This window comes from Dermacentor andersoni, chromosome 10, assembly GCF_023375885.2.
Source record: "Dermacentor andersoni chromosome 10, qqDerAnde1_hic_scaffold, whole genome shotgun sequence".
Lineage (NCBI taxonomy): Eukaryota > Metazoa > Arthropoda > Arachnida > Ixodida > Ixodidae > Dermacentor > Dermacentor andersoni.
Genome location: NC_092823.1, coordinates 132,732,306 through 132,755,431, shown reverse-complemented (window position 1 = coordinate 132,755,431; position 23,126 = coordinate 132,732,306). Strand labels below are relative to the sequence as shown.

The following is a 23,126-nucleotide window of genomic DNA, read 5'->3' as shown; positions in this document are numbered from 1 at the left end:
TTTCCGAAGATACCGAGGAGGGTGGAAGAAAAAAAAATGAAGAAAACACTTATGACATTTTCCACTGCTTCTAGCCACCTTAAGTAGCTTCGCTGTAATATGGCCTGTATGTGCGCACAGTTTATGTCGTCCGTCATTTCTCAATGACAACAACGACGTCGTCTTCTGCGCTACATTTAAAAGAAGACAATTTGTTAGGCACTGTCGCTCTTAATGACACACCTTTTTGTGTCACAGAAATAGCAGTAATGACTTAGGTGTGAGATTTTAAATTAATAAATTACGGTGTCTTGCGTGCCAAAACCACGATCTCATAATGAGGCGTGCCGTAGTGGGGGACTCCGGAATAATGTGGCCAACCAGGGGCTTTTTAACGTGCACCTAAATCTAAGTACAGAGATGTTTTCGCGCCCATTCGAAATGCGGCCGCCGTGACCCGCCGACATTCGATCCCGAGACCTCGTGCTCAGCAGCAGCACACAAAAGCCATTAAGGAACCGCGGCTGGTTCCGGCGTGCGATTTGTGAGCCTAGTATAATGTAGTGGCTTCTAAAATCAACTGAAGAGAACAAAGAAAAAAAGGAAGCAAAACCAATGTCACGAAGCTTGTAGGCATTGCTTGTGGACGGTGCTTGTAAACGTTAATGCGATTAGCATTCAAGCAATTCAGAGACACGCCGTACTGCTGACGATACGTAGAATCTGTAGTATACATTCTGAGACTTCCGTTGCTTAGGCTGTATGCGACATACACTGCCTCTGGTATCGGCCCACTTTGCTATGGCACTCGCTTGCCAAATATGACCGTAGCAAGGCGACATGACGATGACGCAGTGACGTCGATGGAATGACGAAGAAGGAATGACGTCTATGGAATGATCAAGGTGGCATGACCATGCCGGTATGACGACAGTGAGAGGATGATTCTGAAATGATGACGATGGTATAACGACGACAGTGTGACGACGACTAGACAACGACAATGGGATGACACCGAGTGTAGGACGACGATGTCGTGATGAAGACGGTATGAGGACAACCGACGGTGATGAAACTAGAATGAGGACAGAGCTACCAGCATGGCATGACGACGACTGTGTGAAAAAGAACACGTGATGACGCCGCAATGAAGACAGTATAATCCCGATAGAATGCCGACAGCATGGCTGCAATGGAATGAGCAAGAAGAAATGACGTCGATGGCCCACGAAGGTGGATTGGCGATGGAGGCATGACGAAAAAAGGATGACGTTTCTGAAATGGTGACGATGCTAAGATTACAGCCTTATGGCGTTGGCATGATGACATGACATGACGACAATGGCATGAGGGGAGTCGCAGGATGAAGTGAGAATGCCGATGAAGAAGCGAACACGATGACACCACGATGACAATATGGCGACGACGCATAACGACGACGTAGTGACGACATTGCTATGACAACGGTATGCGCAATGTGGGATGGCGATGACTATGAAAATGACTGTATGGCGATGATGGCTTGACAACGACATCATGATTGATACAACATGATGAGAATCTGATGATGATATTGGAGGGAGGACGATGGAACGACCACAATGGCATCACGATGGCGACATGACAACAAATGCATGACGACGATGATGTGACATAATGGGTAGGGGTAGAAGTCGTGATGACAGCATGATTAGAGTCAGATGAAGAAGCTAAAATGACGACTATGCAACGACCTCGACGGCATCACGGCCACAAGAACATACCTAGTGGCCCAAGCTATAAGGCAACTTCGGCCAGTGGGTTGGCGCAAATGTCAGAACCGCGATGGCATGACGGGATTGAGATGACTAAGCGGGAATTACGATGGTGTTTACTGAGATGCCTTCACTTTCTGTACTTATTTGTAGCTCGACGCTCCTCGCTCAATGCGCATTCTTGTTCTCAGCTTGTTCGCCACACACGGTCTGCTTGTGTTCCCGACTCTTTCTACAATTCACTGTAGCCCATTGGAAGTTTTTGATGCCGGTATGTTCCCTTCTGTCTTATTGTTCTGCTTGTCTATTCGGACTCAGTGACCTATTTGTCTATTCGGACTCAGACCTATTTTAAACAAATTGAACAAGAAGGTTCACATTCTCAGTGCCGCATACCAAGCTGCACCTGCCCAGTGGCCGGCTATGTGCACTCGTCAATACAGCAGCATCCAGCACGCGCAAAGTGGGCAGAAGAGGCGATGAAATCCTCTGCTTGAAATGTGCGTTATATCGCAACTTTATTTTATGTAGCGGGCGATGTCCTGTAGACATTTATTCTGTCATTCGGAAGGAGAAGTAGTTTCCTTAGAAAATATGTGAGGAGTTCTCAGGAAGGAAACTGACTACCTCAGGATGTGAATATTTAGGAAGAGGAAACAATATATGTGTGATTCGCGGGTCTCTCTAAAGTGACATGAATTAAAGCAGTAAACGTAAAGTCGTTGCAAAGCAAGCTTACCGCATTTGCCATGACTGCCAAGTAAGCGATTAACTCTTCATTTGTCTTATAGCTCAGCTGGTGCGCTTTGTCGGAAATTATGTGAAGCTCCACGGCAAAGTTCTCAACGCCCGATCCAGGTGCTTCCGTCTTCGGGGGAGCTGGAACGAATATTGGATGTTCTTTTTCATGTTGCTTTATACTGGTAATACCAATACGATTACACTGAGTGCGTTTACGCCTGTACAATCACTTCTATATGTGTAGTAAGAGTATATATTTATTGACCTCTTCCACAGTTTAAACAATGATTCTCATAGAGAATGTTCGTACCCACAAGGAAACGCGCGCACTCGTGTGCATGCAAACTTGTGCGAATAAATTGTCGATACATACTCATGTAACAAAAAAGTCAGAGTTTCGCCCAAAAGGCAAATCATTGATTACGATAGCAAGTTACTACAGAGTTATACAAGTAAGGCTGGCAGTTTTATCAGCTGTATAGACGACTGTAAACGTTCGCTTACAAACCAAATTAACAAGCGCGTTACCGCACACGCACAGGCTAGCACGAACAGAAATCACCGTTTAGGAGGACGTGACCGCGGCCAATGAGCCGTGCCGTCGCCCCGACATTTAATTCACGAGAAGGGAGAACGCGTCGAGCGAAGCGGCGGCGGCGAAGACTAGCGTGATCGGCTTCTAAAATGACACTGCGCGTGCCGAGCTTGCGCCTCGAGCACGCGCCGCCCAACTTTATTTTCTTCCGAGCGCGGAACAAAGCGCCAGGCGTTGCGGTGTCGGTGGGGGCTACAACTCGATGAGCGCACACACTCGCTCTACGTGTGGTGGTGGGATAAACAGGGCAGCAGCGTCGAGCGAACTTCCCTCTATGCTGCCTCTCGCTTCTATGTGAGCTAGGCGCGCGAGAACACGGCGCACGCGAAGCTATCTCGGGTCCCCTAGCCTTGGAACCCAGCGCAGATTACCACCAAGCGCACGGCCGCGCTCAGCTGCCGCAGGCGGAGCTGAAGTAAGGACGGCCACTAGGAACCTACCCCTCCCTCCTAGAGCATGCACATCTCCCAGTCTTCCTATCTGGCGCGCGAGAAAACTCCGCCGTACCAAGCCGCCATCCTTCTCAACTCTCCCTGTCTCTCGCACGTACAGCATACGGCGCTCGGCCACTATCTTATCGTATTCGGACGTTATGAGAACATCACGGCGGTGCCGACGACGACGACGGAAGGAAAGCGGAGGAGGAGACTATGGCAAAAAAATGAGAAAAAAAGCGTAATGCTGCGCAAGACGTGTTCTGCGGCGACGATCGCTACGATATGGCGTTAGAATAGCGCGCGTTGTCTGCTCACCGATGACGCCATCGATAAGGCACGCGGCGAGCGCATCCCCCGATACCATATATGGAAACAAATCGCTGCATGAGCGGAGGTCTGTCTGTGGCGGCTGCTGTGAATTGCGACCACGCGTCACGCACGCGGTGCCACTCGGGATCTCCTGATTACCCAGGCAGTCGCACCATACTTCGATCGCTCCGTTTGCCCCGTGCCGCACGAGACAGATTGTCCGCGCCAGATAATACATTACGAAATGGAAACACTTATGGGTCCGCGCTCAACTGTCGCAGGAGGGAGTGTCGTAATCGTCGGGGAAGCTTTCAGAGACTTTACAAGTCGGACACAAGTTAGTTGAATATGTGCAGCAAGGCATGTACTGACTTTTCCCACAAATGTTCAGGAAAATTCGTCGTGTTTACTTCTAAATCTTCGTCATGCTGTTTCCCACTAAAACCAAATGATTATGTTTTTTTTTAATATTGTGAGCTACTGGGGTCCAAAGTGCATGCTGCCCTTTAAAGTAGTTGAGGATAGAAGAAAGCCAAGTATGCAAGGGTACTTACATTTCTGGCCCTTACGGCTGCCATTGCTTTTCCTGCGGTTTTTACCCTCCTTCAGGCGTAGAAGTTGCGGCTCTTAAAATATATATGAATGTATAGATTAGATTTCGGGTTTGAATCAACACTTGGCATATGCCGTGACGGTGACGGCTTTCATTTAATGAATGTGAACCATACATTCGGTCATCCATGTCTACTATTTGCGAAATAAATCAAATACTTTTTAAGGCTACCGAGTGCGATAATCCCTCCTAGGTTACCAGATATATATATATATATATATATATATATATATATATATATATATATATATATATATATATATATATAGCGATGGGCTGTTATTTCATGTTCTTAACGTGCCCTTTGGAGGTGCCGCTTTGTTATCCCATTTCTGTTTCCGCCCAACCTACGCACTAGAAGTTAAGGCCTGTTCTCAGCCTTTCTAGTATATATCGATCATATCCATCAACGGCCAATCATATCAAATTGCATGCATGCTTCGAGATGGTTGGAACACCTTGTAGAATTTACTTCGTTGTCAGAGCTGTGTCGAGAATGTTCACCTCATCATCATCATCATCAGCCTGGTTACGTCCACTGCAGGGCAAAGGCCTCTCCCATACTTCTCCAACAACCCCAGTAATGTACTAATTGTGGCCATGTCGTCCCTGCAAACTTCTTAATCTCATCCGCCCACCTAACTTTCTGCCGCCCCCTGCTACGCTTCCCTTCCCTTGGAATCCAGTCCGTAACCCTTAATGATCATCGGTTATCTTCCCTCTTCATTACATCATTACATGTCCCGCCCATGCCCATTTCTTTTTCTTCATTTCAACTAAGATGTCATTAACTCGCGTTTGTTCCCTCAGCCAATCTGCTCTTTTCTTATCCCTTAACGTTACACCCATCATTCTTCTTTCCATAGCTCGTTGCGTCGTCCTCAATTTGAGTAGAACCCTTTTCGCAAGCCTCCAGGTTTCTGCCCCGTAGGTGAGTACTGGTAAGACACAGCTATTATACATTTTCTCTTGAGGGATAATGGTAACCTGCTGTTCATGATCTGAGAATGCCTGCCAAACGCACCCCAGCCCATTCTTATTCTTCTGATTATTTCAGTCTCATGATCCGGATCCGCCGTCACTACCTGCCCTAAGTAGATGTATTCACTTACCACTTCCAGTGCCTTGCTACCTATTGTAAATTGCTGTTCTCTTCCGAGACTGTTAAACATTACTTTAGTTTTCTGCAGATTAATTTTTAGACCCACTCTTCGGCTTTGCTTCTCCAGGTCAGTGAGCATGCATTGCAATTGGTCCCCTGAGTTACTATCAGCGAATCGCAAGTTACTAAGGTATTCTCCATTAACATTTATCCCCAATTTTCCCTATCCAGGTCTCTGAATACCTCCTGTAAACACGCTGTGAATAGCATTGGAGAGATCGCATCTCCCTGCCTGGCGCCTTTGTTTATTGGGATTTTGTTGCTTTCTTTATGGAGGACTACGGTGGCTGTGGAGCCGCTATAAATATCTTTCAGTATTTTTACACACGGCTCGTCTACACCCTGATTCCGTAATGCCTCCATGACTGCTGAGGTTTCGACAGAATGAAACGCTCTCTCGTAATGTTCGCCTATGGTTGCATAAATGACGAACTGGCGAGTGCGGTGTGTTTCACTGCACGGACGCCGACTGCGGTTGCTTCCATCGTCGCCAGCGACGCATTATACGTAGAGTCAGTCAAAAAATGGCCAGGCTTAGCTTGGTTAAGCCAAGAATGCGTTGCATATTGCGCGCGAGTTGGGGCCCAGCTTTTCCTCCGGCTGTCGTGACGTCACGTCACGTGGTTGCGCTAAAGGTCAATGGTGGCTGCCCGGCCGCGCCCAAGGGCTGAACTGAATGATTGCAATATGCAACGCATAAAACTCTAGAGTAGGGGTATGAGCCACTATGATGGCTCATACCCCCAATGGTGGCTGCGCGGCCGCGCCCAAGGGCTCAACTGAGTGATTGCAATATGCAACGCATAAAACTTTCTTGTGAAGCCAGGAAACCTTTTTCCGAATATAGGGTGAGAACGCGCAGTTTAAGCCAATAGTACGAACGGTTTATAGCTGCCATCCGGAGTACAATGACATACGACCCATCGTCCGCGATGAAAACAGGCGCGCCGGTGCAATACATTCTACGAGCACCTCCGCCTTTCGCCGTTCCCCATACGCCACAAGTAGAAAGGGGGCGTCAAACGTAGGCCAGGAATGCCTAAGCCTTTAGTAAAAGGGGGGTAGCAAGCAGTACGAAACGCCTTGGCACAGAAAGACATGGCCAATGAGGATGAAAGGTGGCTTTCAGGGGACCCAAAACGAGAGGAGGCGCTTCTCGTACATGAATTACGCTGGCACGCGCAGTCTCCGCTGCCTACGATGGCATTAACGAGTTGGTTATGCCATGCGTGAGGGCATCGAGCAAACAAATTAAGCTCAGCTTCCACGAACTGGAACCGTAGAAGTATCCGTAGCACTGTATGACGGTCGGGGTAGTGCGGAATGTGCGTAGCAAATATGTGCGTCTCTCTGCTCGTAATCCTCACGCATATGTAATATACTACCCGTGCTATGCGGGAACCGAAAATGGCATTACGTTCCTAAGGCCTTAAGATTTAGTCCCATTTTGGTGGTGCCACACCGGTAAAGCTTGTCAAGCTTTAGGTAATGAAAAAAAAACAAAAAAACAAAAAAATATTAGAAGAGATGGTGCTGCAAGCGGAGTCATGTTAAATTATGGCAACAACCCTACAACAACGACGATTTCATCACCATCGTGCTTCTTGCTTCTTTCTGTATTAAAGTGGAAACTTGAGCGAGTTGGTATACATTCATAACGCTCTCAGAATTCGAGATGACCACGGGATCGACCAGCTTTAGCGAAGCCATGTGGTCTTGTAGAAACGTGCACACTTCGCTTTACCAAGTGTGCCTTGGGGACACTTGGCAACGAAATGATTGTGTTTTCAATTATATCAATTTGCATCAATGACATCGCTTCAAACATTTCCTCACAAATTAGACTTTTTGCAGACGACTGCGTTGTTTACAGATCCATTCGTAATCAACATGATATAGACGCACACCAGCAGGACTTTACCAGCATATCCTCCTGAACTGGGAACTTATCCTGAATACCGATAAATGTTACCAGGGAACAATCACAAAATATAAAATCACTAATGAACCTACCTACAAATTTGGACATTCCGTACTCAGGAAGGTTAACGAAGTTGCATATTTAGGTGTTCATCTAGCTGCTGATCGGTTCTTTTGCAGTCATATTGATATGACCGCCAAGAAAGCCGGGAAAAAGCTTAGCCTACTTATACGAACCCTTAGAACTGCCCCTCAGATTCTTAAAACCGTAGCATATAACTCGCTGGCAAGACCGCAATTAGAATACGCCACCGCCTTGTGGGATCCCCACAAGCGGTACCTGATTAATAAGTTAGAAGGCATACAAAACCGTGCTGCCAGGTTTGTATCAAGGCAGTACTCCAGACACGCGTGTATAAGAGCAATAAAGAAACACATCGGGCTAGAACCACTACACCCTAAAAACAGTTGCACCCTTTGGGGTGTATATTTGCCACACAACAATAATCGTCATCTGTCATGTCCGCATTTCCTTTCTTTAACGCGGCGAACCCGGTACTTTCCTGTAACGAATGGCATGCGCGTTATCAGCATGACACGGCATTCCCGACAGGAAAGTAACGAGTGCAGCGCTTTCAATAAAGGAAATGCGGGCAAGACAGATGACGATTATCGTTGTGTGGCAAATACACTCCAAAGGGTGTAAGTGTTTCTTAGAGTATACAGATAAGACACCAGAAGCACCAGCTGAAACTTCTGCACGCAATTTACACTGATGCGAAAGGCATTGACAAGCTAAAATACCTTAAAGCACCCCACTGTATCTCAAACAGAAGAGACCACAGTTTCAAAGTACCTCAAATTTCATGCACAACGAACTATATGAAGCTTTCTTTTTTTCCCCGCAGTACTTGTGAATTGAATAAATTGTCAGTCGAATTTGTGAGTGCTCCACGTGATGTATTTTTAAGACTAATCAATGATTTCTGATTGCAATCTTCTTCCAGACGAATGGCTGCAGGCTGAATGTACTTTTTTTCTCTTGTACTGTTATTAATTTACTTTTTTATTTTTTTCATGTGCTTTTTTCATGTACCTTGCTAATGTACTTTTTCTTTCGATCTTGATGCATTGCTTCTTTGTCATCCTCCCCTTTTGTGCGATTATATTCTCGTGCTAGTCATTTTATGTTGTACCCACTCCCATGCTCTAATGCTTCGCCGCTGCAGGGTGTATTGTAAATAATAAAAAAACACTTCTCGTCAAATAATCCAGGAGGGTGTGCCGCTTTTGGTGTGGACGCAGATGCTCTTTTTTATTCTTTGCCTCATAAGCAATTAATGGGCCGTATCAAGGTACGCATTACGGAGCAGAATGATGAAATGCTATTTGTCCAAAAATGTGGGGTTACTTTTGAAAGTTTGGTTGAACTTTTGCCATGTTACCTGAAGTTGACAATAATTGGATGAAATGACGCTTTTCATACAAAAGGCTAGTGTCTGTATTGGATCAAGAGTGGCTCCCTTTCTGAGCAAAATTTTTTTGGCGCAGGTGAATGTGGCATTAAAACGAAGTTCTTCTGGGAAAGCCATCAATATGTTTAGACACGTTAATGATTTTTTTGTTTTAATTGACAGAGGCTAATCTACTAGCAAGGTGGACGAAAAACGTGGACGAAATTAAGCTTGATCAGGGTTTGAGGTTCACTTCGGAGCCACCAAAAGAGGCTGAACTACAATACCTTGACCTTAGACTACGTTTTTTAGACGACCATGTCTGTTGGGAATATTTCCCCCGTTCTGCCAAGCCCCGATTGAACTTCACTTATTCTATTGTAGTGAAAAATGCCATTTGCACCTCCGTTCTTCGCGCCGCCCTGGTAAAACACATGTGGGCATGCATTGAGTGATGCCTTCGCACGTCATGTAGTCAGGCTGGGGAAGCTGGGTACCCAGGTGGCTTAATAACAGACTGCTGTGAGAAGTTGAATAAATGGGTAAAAGACTCGAGGAAGCAGGAGGCCGAAGGAAAGAGGAGGAAAAAGAACGTGGTAGTTGTGCCCTATGCATACCGCTTGTCCCATGGCCTGAAAAACGTTGCAGGTCGTTAAGGGATCCAGGTCGTCTTTTCGGCTCCTGGAAAATTGAGTGCTATTGGTCCAGCGGTCAAAAGGCGAGGAAGGTGAGAAAAAGGTAATTCTAATGTAAGGTGAAAAGTAAAGCATGTTAATAAGTATGTAGGCTGCGCTACCACTGTATTATACTCTTTCCCAATCAAGTGTGGGCGAGTGTACATAGGGCAAAACGGCCGGTGCATCAATGTAAGACCTAGGGAGCATGAATTGTCCTTGGGCAAGATTGATTATGTGCATATGTCTGCTGATTGCCGGGAACGTAATTGTAAGCCTCTGCTCAAGGTGGCAACAATTTTGTTTAAGCATACTGAAGCATCCACCAGATTAGTCGTGGAAGCAGCCCACGTTGAGCGAAAGCGCATGTGGTCGATTAGCCAGCTTTCGATCGCGCTTTCTCAGCAGGAATTAATGTACATAGACAGCTCGATACGGAACAGATGCCCTGTATCGACGGGGCCTGGTTGTGCGTTTCTCGATTGACCATGTGATCGCCTGTGTCACTTATATTCTTGATGTGTGTTTCAGTAAACTTAGTCGTGAGTCAGCGCTCGTCTTGTGTCCTTTCACTCCGTCTTCGTTTTCTTCGCACTGTTGCCATCATGAAAGTGCTTTCTCCATACCAGCGTTTCTACGGTGGATCCACAACCAACCCGCAACTGAAGCTCCGTTCGCTTAAAAAAACATAAAAAAGAGATGGATTGCACCAGTGAACGCGCCAATTGGAGGGAGGACGAGCCAGTCATTCCGATAAAGCTTTGGGAGGAAAATCTTGCTCGTCTTCGGGGAGAGAAACGAAATTGCTAAATTTCTGCTGCAGTAACAGTAGCGTTGGCCAGTTACAGCATAGTGAGAACACGAGCGCAGCTCCACTCGAAATGCGCTCTGAGTACGGGCGAGCTTTTGTTCACTTCACTTTTGTACTTGCGATTTGCTAACGAGCTGGCGCGGTGCACGTATCAAAACAGAGCTTCAAAACAGTAATCAGCGTGCCCGTTTAAGCAGACAAAGTGCGGTTGCTGCTGACCACCAAGTTCTTTGTATTTCCCGGCAAACAGCTGGGAGAAGCTTGTCAGTTAATGGCTCCCGCCATTCATGCGCACTTCGGTCTTATGCCGAGATTGCTAGGTTTTCAGCATCCAAATTTCTGCTGCTAGTGGTAAATATGGACAACGTCGTATGCACGTTGATTGCAATGCATCTCCGAAGCTATAAAACGAATGAAATAGTAGTAACTGGTCATCCTCTCAGGTGTTTTCTTGTTCTTCTGCAGCCACACGTCAACCCGACTGTGCTTACTCAAGTTGGTCCGGTCAACTATCCACTGGACGTGCTTAGCTAGTGTATTCAGTCTGCTGATCGTCACACTGTTTTACGCACAGTAAGTGCGTCAATTTATCGTAATATTTCGCCGTAGTTAAAACAAATGTTGGTGCCAATATTCAGCTGCTGTTGCACAGATGCGCCGACTGCCATTTGTTTCGAGGTCCTTGAAAAAAGAAACGAGCAGGTTCTGGGGCAGTTCTGTGGCCGTTTTATTGGCGGATATACAACTTCTTTTTGTTCGCTGCCAACTAATGACGTCAGTCTTGCTGTGGAGAGTAGCTGCGGAGAGTTGTTCGTTTCGCAGATCAGTATGCACATTTCGCTTAGCACAGCTCTAATGGTTGAAACAAATTATATGTCCAGCCTCTGTCCCATATGATTTCATATTCTGATGCTAGCAGTTCTCTGTAGCTTCTTGCAGATCATACAGATCATGGAGATAGGCCAATATTTGGACGATTTGCTGGAAAATGAATCCACGTTGTTCAGTGATTCAACTCATAAGGAAGTGCTTGTGGCCAATACAGGGTCATCTGAACAGCCAGAAGCAAACGCATGTTCCGCGGCTGCACCTGCTTCCACGCCTGCCCACCTTCGCAATCACCAGGTGAGCCTTGTCCTGCGCAATGTGAAATTCCTAAAGCCAAGAGAGCCTGTCGGAAAAGAGCGCGAACCGGCCCAGAATGGGGCGTAGTGGAAATAGTAAAAGAAGAGATGTTTCGTACCATGTGGCAGGACTGCAAAGTGTAGGAGCTGCAGCTGCATAATGAGCAGCTAAATATGCAGTAAGAAGCTGGTGTTCGAGAGGAAACGCTTACTGATGTCCTGCAGAAATTCTACATAGCCGACGGAAGCCTGAAATATCAGGGATATGACTCAGTTAATAAACCAATGTTTCTATATGCTGCGTTGCTTATTTCTATTTATGCATGGAACACTGCGCAGATAGCATTAGCCACACGCACCACTCATGGTTGTGCTACCTGTTGTTGCCTGTCGTAGTTGCTTAAAGGGCCGCGGTACCGTTATTTGACCAGCCGAGTTTTGTACTACAATGCGTTCCTTGTATCCTGCTGAGGTGAATGCTAAAGTAATTTTGAAAATTGACGCGGGAAAATAAAAGATATTCAACTTAGTAATTCAAAATAAAAGCAGATCATAAATCATTCAACTCTTACGTTTTTAGCACACTAAAAGGGACGTGAGACAGAAGTACGACGCGGACACAGCGCTCTCTCTCGTCCCTTTTTGTGCGCTAAAAATGTAAAAGTTATGGAATACCAACATTCCCAAACTCACGCTCTTTCATTCAACTCATTGCTGAGTTCCTACAAAAAATTTTTTTCACTATTGGTTCCCTTACAGCTTGACCATTCCCACTGCACACGTCCGATGTGCGAAATGGCTGTTCATGGACAGCCTCCTACATCGCTACCTCTTGTTTCCACTATGGCTCAACTCTTTCTTGAAAACCCTCGCAAATGTTATAGGGGACACAACATGCTCCGATAGCCAATGTTGCGGTGTTGAGCCTACACCCTATGCGGAATCTGGTTTTCACTCACCCAAAGGCACTTTCAACAACCCCTCTGGTCCTTCACGGGCTGTAATATTACGCTGCTGCTTGTGTGCTAGGCAGTGAACTTACGTAAGACTATTGCGAGTTTGGTGACAAAGAAAATGCCTGATCACAAGGCACAATTGGAGGCACAGAGATTCCTTCAATAGTTGCTTTCGGGCTTTTGAAAGTTTCATTTTCATTGTGTTTGCAGAGTCAAGGCCTCCCATAAGCAATATAATCATGACACCACCCTGAGGAGCCGACATTTTTGCGTCTGAAGCGGTACTGATGGTCCACCATAGCCAGCAGGATCATGCTATACTTTCACGTGGAGAACAACAATATCCTAATTAGAACTGCTCGCTATGCAGAAAATCTCGGAATCCAATGCAAGCAAAAATATGCAATTGGAAGTATATAACATCCAAGATTATCAGAGAAATGCGCAAGCGTAAACACAACCATTAAGAGAATCTAATCAAAATTTTAATTAGAAATTATGATGCAAACAAGCCTTTCAAATTTACCATCCCTTATAATTTTATTAATCTGAAGCATGTTCTTTTTGGGGCGACACAGTGAAATGACAACCTTCGAGTGAACCGAATGCCTTGCGGAAATCCGGTGGCGGCAAAAAAAAAGTAAAAAGTCCCTGATGTGATCTTCTATGCACCCTCGGGAAGGCAGCTTTATCCAACATTTCTCAAGGTTTCTTAAGATCGCCACACAAAACTGCTTATATCCTTATGTTCAGAGTTGAGCGACTAAACGCATATAGTTCGGCATTGGTTCGGTCTACGGCATTCGAACACACAGGCTGAGCGCGACGGCAGCCCTTTCTTATACGGATATGGCCTCCGCCATAGCGGTGTTACAGATTGCTGCGGTACAATTATGCGATGTACAGAAATGTGGACGCCGAGCTACGCAAGTCCTTCTTAATGTACGTTTCGCCTAGGTTAGGCAAAATCTCTTCAAACCATCGCTGGCTGCAAAGAAAACGTCACCGAGAAGGAGGTGTTGAGTTCAACAAAGCAGCACCGGCGATCAAGTTGAATGAGTTCGAAATCATCTGTATTTCTATGTCACGAAGATACGGCTTCTCTTTGCTGCTGTTGTCTCCGATGTTCAGCGCGATGCTTAGCACCGAGGCACACAAGTGCTCAGGTAGTGAACAAGTGCAGTAAAATTTAAATTTAAATGTGGCAGGCGTCATTTTGCTTCTAGGCTTCGGATATGGCTTGCAATGACCTAGGTTATGGTCGGTTGCAACGTTGTAAAAGGCTGGAACAAACAAAAGCTAGCGGCACCATAGTATGCTTATTTCTACATTTCACTAGCCTTAAAGACGGATTAAACTTGTAAATACACAGGCATCTTTCTACTATTACCATAAAATGGCTCACTTCAAGAAGACGCTGCTATCGACATGATCGGGTCAAATGTCATTAAATTTCATGTATGTATCAGCTCCGCCGAAAAACATGATCTTCAGTAATTTAAGGCCTTAACTACTCAATGTGAATTTCTTCGCCCGTATGACATGGGTATAAATAAATAACGCATACGGTACCAGCATAACCCCCACATACATCTTTAGCACGCATGACGCATTCCGCAGCAAGCCGACCGCCATATAATACTACGCATATGTTGGACAGCTCCTGTTCACGGGAGTCACCGCTTTATGGACACTAAAATTTATGGAAACAGAATACGGCTTGCCAGACCGCACATTGGGAACGTGCAATGGCGTCCTGTAAACGGCTGAGAAAGCGGTAGCTCGGTCGTTGACGATGGCAACTGCAATTGCACCCGATTTTCTAAGCCAGCCTTTAAATCCGGCTATAAGCGCATCGAAAAAGTAATTTTCAGTGTATGCACAATGTAGGCTCGTGCAGGCAGTCGTGCAGGCAGGCAGTTGGAACTAAGCACGTCAAAATGCAAGTTCATTCAGATATCTCGGAAGAACTCTAACCGCATCTTTAAGTATTCCTTTAATTCCACAGCAATGGAACAAGCAGATTTCTATCGGTATCTCGGCGCCGAAATAAGCTCACTTAACTGGAGTGAACGCGTGTCAAAAATAACCACTAACTCAGCAAAAACACTTAGCTTTTTGAGGAGATCCCTTGTACTATGTGCACCATCTGTTTGCAAACTTATTTACGAAACCTTCGAGCGCACTCATCTCCACTACGCGTCAACCATCTGATCCCTCCCATCAAAGTTATCTAATTGATGCTATGGAATGCATACAAAATCGTGCGGCTTGCATCCTTTCCCCTAATTACGACCATCGCACCAGAATCTCCAATGTGAAATCACCCTTTGTTCATACTACTCTGCTCTTGTGCCCAACAATCAGCAAGCTATGTCCTTTTCATAAGCTCTATTAAAGTTTCCGTGCTCTACGAGGAACACTTCTATTGCCCCGTGCCCGGTCCTTTCGCTGCCTTTTTAACTATCCCAGTATAATATGTTTGCAGCGGTCTACTGAGGCTTTTTGTCAATGGTTTCTATACTCTAATTTATTCCCACAATTGCTTGCCTGATCTCACTGTCAATGAACGAAATCCAAAGTTCTTAACGAAACACATGCACTGAGCCCTGTAACCTCCATAGCATTATTTAGTTGTTGCTAATTGTTTCATTTACTGTGTCTGAGCTTTTATATTAATGTATCATTCTTGTAACAACTGAACGTGTTTGATGTATGTCAACACTTATCGAACGTTGTCTCCCCCTCTTACTTTTTCCAAGATGTCGGAACTTGTTATACATAATTTTTTGTTTTGTTTTGCTCATTCCTATATGATTGCTTTACTGTGTCTGAGCTTTATTATTAATGTTTATTTTTGTGAAAATTACATAGCTGATGTACGGCAACATTTTTCGAACGTTGCCCACCCCCCCTCATGTAATATCCGCTAGGGCGTTTATGGGTATAATAAATGATGATAAGCATGAGATGCATTCGACGGGAAACCGTCGGCCTTCGTAGCTTCAAATTTGCGGTCCACTTAGCCCGCTGTAGCACCACGCTGGGGTGGGCACATAGTTGAAAAATAGCAACGCCCAGCTTTTGCGCTCACAACGCTCATGCCAGCAGCGGAAGGCGCAAACCTGCCCTTGATTTTACAGCGAAACACGCTGCGCATCTCTCGCGTCTCTTGAAGACCTTCAGGCGACGCATGCGCTGTGGTTCGTGACACCATGATGACCGCCCGCTCGAGAGTCCCTTTACTTGCGCCGCTGTAAAACGACGATTGAACTCTAATAGGGCTGCAGAAAAGATTCTGATTAATGTTAACATACCACCAGCTACCTTGTGCTGTTCACAAGATTGAATAATAGCTGGCTGCATTGGGGTGTCGGGAATTATCCACAAATGAAATTGATTTTTGTTCATTTTCCGCATGCACTGAAATTTACTGTGTCTGATCTTATAAGGCACGTTCAGAGCATTTCACGGTAAAAATTTCAGCTCTGTAGTTGTTGCTGTCTGTAAATTGCGCGTTGCTCGTATAGACTAGGTAATTTTGATATCCTACGCCAAGCCTTTCTTTTTCTGCCAAGGCTGCATTGCGCCATTTCTACAATGCTTCCGTGAAACTTCTACTTAGACACGGACAGCTGCTTTGCTGGTGTCACGCCCCCCGTTGCAACGCCTTCTTCCATTTACTAAGAAGGCACGCAAAATTGGCTCATTTTGACATTGCAGCTACATAGATCCAGTGCAAACACTACATTCGTAAACAGTTATGGAAATGTAGAAGCGCACAAGCGAACAAACATTAATAGAACAATTTATATCTGTTCTGAATATGAGCATTATTTGACATCAGTTGCTAAGCTAGAACTCTGCACTAACACTAACACTACACGCAACCCCGAGGCATAGCCGGTACGATGCTCTCGAGATGATTACAGCCTGCAGCCCTTAACACATAATATGCCGACTGTACTATACAAATATAATAACACAGCTACCCTAAATTATAAGGATTTGCGTGATTACGTTCTTTTTTTTTAGCGACAGTTCACTACATTGTAATCAAATGTAAAGTGTCATTTTTATGCATACTTGCAGTGTGTAACTTTTGTTGTGTACAAAGCCTTCTGTGTATAGGTCATGTGAGTGCTACTGCCATGTAAGGAAGCCTGTGCCTCCGTCAGTCTGTTGCAACAGCTTTGTGCTCAGACGTCCCTCCAATTCCTTTTGTTTCTGATAAATAAAATTGCTTGGTTGACGTTGGCCCGATCAAAAAAGCAATCAACATTAATAGAGAAAAGCTGAAAGGAACACGGTTTGTTGGCTGGATTAAATGTTGGCAAGCCAATAGGCTTCCGCTGGCTCTTGCACTGAGGCTCTGAGGATGAATATGAAACTGCGATTGTGAGTTAGATGGCAACATGCAGCATCATATCGGGGAAAAAATTATTCAGCTGTGTAGGTTACATCTGTCCTCAAAAACTATTAGCTTCAGCATCTGGTATTTGTATCATGTTGCAATTCCAAGACATCTTTGCACGACGGCGGTGTTTGCCTGAATTGTCACAGATACATAAGAGTGAAGACAGGGTCCGCTTTGCTTTTCATGGACAGCTAGCGGTAACTGACATGGCTCTGAGACAGCGGAACCATCGTTTCATGCTGTTAAAAAAGTATTTTCAGCCCTATCTTGAGCAAGCCGGCAAGTTAGGTATTATGTGCTCCCGGTATATTTATGCCATCAAATTCGTACCGCTGCGGAAGAAAGAAGGAAAATTGCTCACCCGCACTGACGAAATTTTCTTTCACATCTACTTCGTACATCTTGTGCAGCATCTGACCTTGCAAGGAACGTTCGCCTTCAGGGAGAGGCTTAATTCTCAGATTGTCATTGATGATACCTTCCTACAGGAAAAAAGAGTACCAGGTTAACTATTCGAGTCTTACAAATTTTCTGTATTTAAAATGAACAAAAATACCAATTAATAAAAACATAGAGCGCTAAAATCATGGAAGACGTAGAAAAGAAAGACACACCACATGCGCTCTTTACTCACAACTGATGTTCACATATGGAAAAATACATTTATAAAAAATGGACGCTTCGCGCATGTGAAGATGAGGTATAAAAACAGCATGCATCTAAGGCACGTATGAATATTGATTAATAAAATTGAATTCTTTATCATGTGGTAATAAGGATGGTTGGCTTACACACAAGGCGACATTTTTGGTTATAGGCTTCCGAGATTTCTCGTGTGGTTTGGTTCGGGTGAGAGATAAAAATGATTGTGTTTCCGAAGATGGATTTACACAGACATGATTTACGTTGTAAGGCGAGATGAGCGAATGTTAGGTAATTCAGCGTGTGTTGGTGATATTCTTTGAATACGCTACGTATCCTTTAATCTTGTAGTGCCCAAAGAGAGTTCCATGTCGAGAGAAGTTAAAGCAATTCATGACCTTCAGTTATGGCCGTATGTGTGGCCATAAATGTGCCTTCATTTATGTCCATAAGCGCTATGAAATCTTATTTGAGCAAGAGCCTAATTAAAGCAGTAAATTTTTCAATTGAAATTTGTTTTTTAAATGATTTTCAAAGAAAACATCGGTTCAGCGCCTCAAAAAGGTCAATATTGGCGGCGAGTTAAGTTCAACGTGACTAAATGGGAATTTAGAGGTATCAAACTCGGCGCAGGACAAATGATACGTTGGGCACTATAGAGTTATTAAGCCGAAATGTGACGTGAACTCGAAGACATGGTGCAGATCTCTGTTCATTCCCGCAGGAGCTCAGTGTCAAGTCAAAAAGGTAACGCTATCTATTCATCTAGATAGATGTCTTTTATTGATCATACACATATATTAAAAGAAAAGAACAGTTACCATGCAAGTATGTTACTTGCTTACGAGAGATGTTTTGAACTTTTCAGAAATAATGACCGAAATGCGCGAAAATATGTTGGAACCTAAGGCACCACATAACTATTTCGTTACATTGACTTCAATGCAATACTTCGAAACTTCGGACTTCACTTTCTCCCAGGATAATTTGATTCTTTATTATTGGTAGCTTAGTCGGGCACAAAGCATGGTTCTCTGACAGAAACATTAGATACCTGCACATTAGCTGCCTCTACAGACGTGCACATGAGTTGCCAGTTGTAATTTTTTTATATGTGGCGATAGAAACCTACAATCAATAGGTGCATGCAACGCCTCCTAGCTAGGAAGCCTGTGCACTCTGGTTTGTGACGTCATGCTACGTGGACCAAATTTTCATCGCGAAGTCCGGCGCGACGAGAGCGGTGACGTCAGAATCACCGCGGCGTCATCGGTACGCCCCCATTAGGTTCTGTGGCTGTCGGGCTAGGTAGCATGACGTCATGAATCGAAGTGCACTGGCCTTGTGCTATCTAGAAGCTGTCGGTGAGTATTAGCTGGACTCTGAACTCAAACGCTACGTGACGAGATGTCAAATGACTCATCAAACGAGTGAGCTTCTATGGCCATCTGTACTACACCTTCGAATGCTTTGGTAAACGGCTCCGCTCTTTACGGAATTTCACTAACTAGGAAAGGCAGCTGAATATTCTGGCTGCCACAAATATACGACTTCAAGCCCTATATTTTTTTATACAGTTGAACTTTCGTTGCCTTCTTTTTCGGGGCTGCCGGCTTTTGCCGATTCCAGAAACTGTGGTAGAGTGGGGTCATCTGGCGGCTACGCGTGGTGGGCTCATTGTGCATGACTTCACTTTGGGCGCGCATGCATCCCAAGCGTTTCCTTGCTTCTTGCTTTAAGTTGTGTATACAAAACGCTGCTCAGAGAAAATGCGGTGGACCTGACGTAACATAAACCTGTCCTTGGTAATCATTATTGATACTTTCCACACAGAATTTTCCGTACTGACATCGAAATTTCGTTCATTACGTTAACTGTCAGTGGATTGTGAGAAGAGGTCTGGTTACTGTTCTATGTGGAAGACGTTACAGCTGGAGAAAAGATCCGGAAAAAGACTAAAGAAATAAAAGAGAAAAATTTAGGGGTTTCTTCGTCGCTCATTCCTTTACATGATAGCTAATGTGATGAGCATGCACGACCTTTACGGAATCAATTACTTACCACTTCCACGTTGCCATCTTTCTGTCGTACAGTCACAGAGGATTGGTAATGTGTGTCATGGTATATAGTTTCTTGAATATGAGATGTCTGTATCTGAAAAGGCAATTATTGTTAACGCTGTGAAATGGAGCTGCCTTTTAGTGCAACTTTCTTGGATTTTCTGTAGAGAACCATTGATTAAAATTTCCGAGGAATGCCTTATTAATTCAGGTCATGGAACTTGACATTGTTCATAGAAAAAATGCAAGCTTCGTCACACTGCAAAATACATATATTTTAGAAGGTGCTGCCCCTGTTTTAGAAGACACACTGTTTCACCTCTGTAAATAGCGTAGTTGCGTTTTGATTTCCACAAAGAGGCGGATATAGAACGCAGGACGAAGCATAATGTTCAGTTTGTTAATCAGCAAACTTTAAGTATATGTGTTCATTTCACTGCAACGTTGCAAGTTTGTTTATTTGAACGAATATACCAAGGGCATACGAGCTTAGGTACATGGCGGCGCTCCTCATGTATCAGCGAGTGGCATAGACAAGCTGTGAGGTAAGGAGTTTAACCAGATGCGCGCCCTGGTTTGCTAGCTTGCACTGGGGAAACGGGTGGTACGAATTGCAGCAGTGGATTATGGAACATAGCCATACATGAAAATAACCAAGAGATCTGAGGGGTTGAATGTATTGTTAGTTACAGACATTAGAAGGCACCAGAAAATAAAGACACGAAAACAATTGTGATTTCCTGTAATTCTTTGTAGGTTGTCTTCTTTTCCTTATCATGCATAAAACAACGTTGTATGCCTCAGTGCGATAATTTCTGAAAGTGACAATCTTTTCATTGAAACTTCGAGATTAAGCGCACTTTCGTAATTTGCGTTTGAAACATGCGCTGCGTATGTAATGGCGCTCCTGTTTCTTCCCACAGCACGTGCAGGAAATTCTTGGAAAGCTGTTCTGATGAAAGTCAATGACGCTCCAGACCTCGAGAAAGCAGATTGGGGCTTCACGATTGGATACATTTTATTTGTGCTAAACTTAATTTCAGGAATGTAATGCATGCATAGACACGTGCCCTGGGGGTTCAGTGGCAATGTGTGCTCCTACTGAGCACGATGTCCTAGGTCCCATTCCCTGTGTCCACGGCCGAAATTTGATGGGGGCGAAATTGAACAGTGCTTGGGCACTCAGATTTGCATGTGCGTTAAAGAGCCTGACTTGGTCGAAATAAATCTGGACCCCTCAACGACAGCTTTGTCCCATAACACTCTGGGTAGTTTGGGGTCGTGAAACGCCAGAATTTTAATTTAAGAGATTACATTAACGCGACATCAATGGTAATCAGCAGCTGTGTGCCCGTTTTCTCGATAGCCTGCTGTGAGGCGAGGTCACATATAATTTGCTTCTTCTGAGTCAGGATTGTCAAGTTTTCTGCTACGCCGTCGTTCGTTGTATTCAGGTGTTGTAAGAAGAAAAAGAAACCTTTTTCTTGTAAAATGACTACCATAGCGGTCCTCCATAATTGCAGGATGGCCTCAGTGGGTCTACAGTCGAAAGAAACTTATATTAGACGCGTGCCACAGATTACGTGTTGAATATTTGTAGAGCGGAAACTATGCAGTTTCACTAACGACATAATTTGTCAAAATATTACACACTGATGTGGAATTGTGAACATTGGTACCCAAAACCTTTTTCTTATTGCATAGGGGGAGAGGTAGCTGAAAAATCTGTTTGCACAAGGAATTAAATAATTTCACGGCCAACAATTATCTGCCACAACTCACGGTGGAGTAAGACACATCGATTTCTATAAGAAATGATTGTAATGACCATATACTTCTCCATTTATTCATTGTAACGTAACAATGATCAAACAATTCATTTCCCCTCAACAAAAACATATGAAGATAAGTAGAAACACTGCATTTCCATTCTTAAAGGGTATTTTCGTTTTATTAAACGTAAAACATGCAAGCTTTAGCACTTACCATTTCTACCTCGTTCATACCGTTACTATTTGTAACAAAGACGAGATTGTCCGCCAGTACGGTGCTCCTTTCAAGATTGAGCGTGATTTTCTCGTTAAGCTTAAGAACCAAATTTCCAGCTGTTGTACGCTCTTGCAATATACGCGGATAGACATGAAGTTCTGTTGCTGCTGCAAGAGAAAATACGAAGCGCAACTTCAAATGATGTGAGAACATATAGTTTCTTGACTAATAACGCAGGTCGATTAATAAGTTTACCTATCAATTCAGACTTTGCAATAAAAAACAATATCGAATAAGTAAGTCGCTCAGCTTTTTGATGATAAAGCATAATAGCTACAAAACTATTCACAATTTCATATGTCACGCCGCCATCGTGTCGCTGAAGTGTTTTTTAAGCCTCAAATTCGGATGTCTTGTAATTTTCTTCTCTAAAGGTTCCTTTGATCTGTTAAGAAATTATATGGGCAAAAACTATATTCTCTGAGACTATGACGAGATCGTAATGTTTGTGACATTACCAATGTTTATTCCCACATTAACACAGTTGCCTCTGAACCACTGTATGGCTTGAGCCATTATATGATTAATTTCGTGTAGCTGCAGTTCTAATAATTGTCAGCGATGGCGCACTTATGCGCTCAAGTTACATAAAGATGGAGAAACGGGCTGGATTTCTACGGAGAAACACGACAGTGAAAATAAAGTGCGTATAGCGCTTACGTGCAAACATTCTTTATAGGAAACTTCCTTTTTTTACGTTGCCAATTATTGCACATGAAATTCAGGAAACACCGAAAAGGGAATAACACATAGCATTACGGTAATTACGTTACGGTACTTTTAAGCGATCTACTATATTATATAAACATTACCATCGTCGCAGGAATTATCGCCGGAAAAGTTTACCATGCTTCCATTCACTCACCTCCATAGCAGCAAATCATAAGTCGTAGGAGTGCGATAACGGCAAGCATTATTTGCTGACTGTGGTACATTAGACACGTGTACTGCCCCGACTGAGCAGTGCTATGTGCGTAACTTCTACACCGCAATATAAGCACCCTAGACAAAGACATGAACACGCGTTTGTCGGTTTTTTCCTGTCAGATCCTGTCAAAGAGCGAGAATTTCCATTATTGTGTGAGAAAGTGTGACGGACGTTTTAAGTTTCTAGGCTTTCGGGTCACCGATGCCGGTGCAAATACAACACGTGGCGGACTGACCGTGAACTTTGAATACTCCATCAGAATGGTGGTAGCTCGTCACTCTTCTTTCAAGTCCGTCGATCAGTACCCGAAGACGTAATACACTTATTTTGGGTGCCTTCAGTCATGCCGCAGTATGCCTGGTTGCACAGAATATGCGCTTTTATTCGATAGGTAAGTGATTATGTTGTATTGCGGCAATTGGCTGTTTGGAGGCCGACATCCAAGAACCGAAGTCACTGGACTCTTGTTCGATTGAGCGGTGCGTGTTGTTATAATGAACC

At 44.2% G+C, this 23,126-nt stretch overlaps 1 protein-coding gene and 1 long non-coding RNA gene across 2 annotated transcripts in view; both read right to left on the bottom strand.

The window, feature by feature from the left end:
• The window catches only part of LOC129388111 (A disintegrin and metalloproteinase with thrombospondin motifs like), a 64,800-nt gene extending 60,930 nt beyond the window's left edge, over nt 1–3,870 (bottom strand). Inside the window, exons 1-2 of the mRNA XM_072284744.1 lie at nt 3,822–3,870; nt 2,473–2,612 (exon numbers count right to left, since the gene is read on the bottom strand). Of these exons, the coding sequence (XP_072140845.1) occupies nt 2,473–2,612; nt 3,822–3,870 (189 nt within the window). The remainder of the gene's footprint in view (nt 1–2,472; nt 2,613–3,821) is intronic.
• A 501-nt stretch (nt 3,871–4,371) lies between these two features.
• LOC140213753 (uncharacterized) lies at nt 4,372–22,684 on the bottom strand. Its single transcript, XR_011890684.1, has 5 exons — nt 22,563–22,684; nt 21,635–21,804; nt 19,650–19,742; nt 17,308–17,428; nt 4,372–4,441 (listed from the first exon to the last, which is right to left on the bottom strand). It is a non-coding gene; the product is annotated as an uncharacterized lncRNA (long non-coding RNA).
• Between the last annotated feature and the right edge of the window lie 442 nt (nt 22,685–23,126).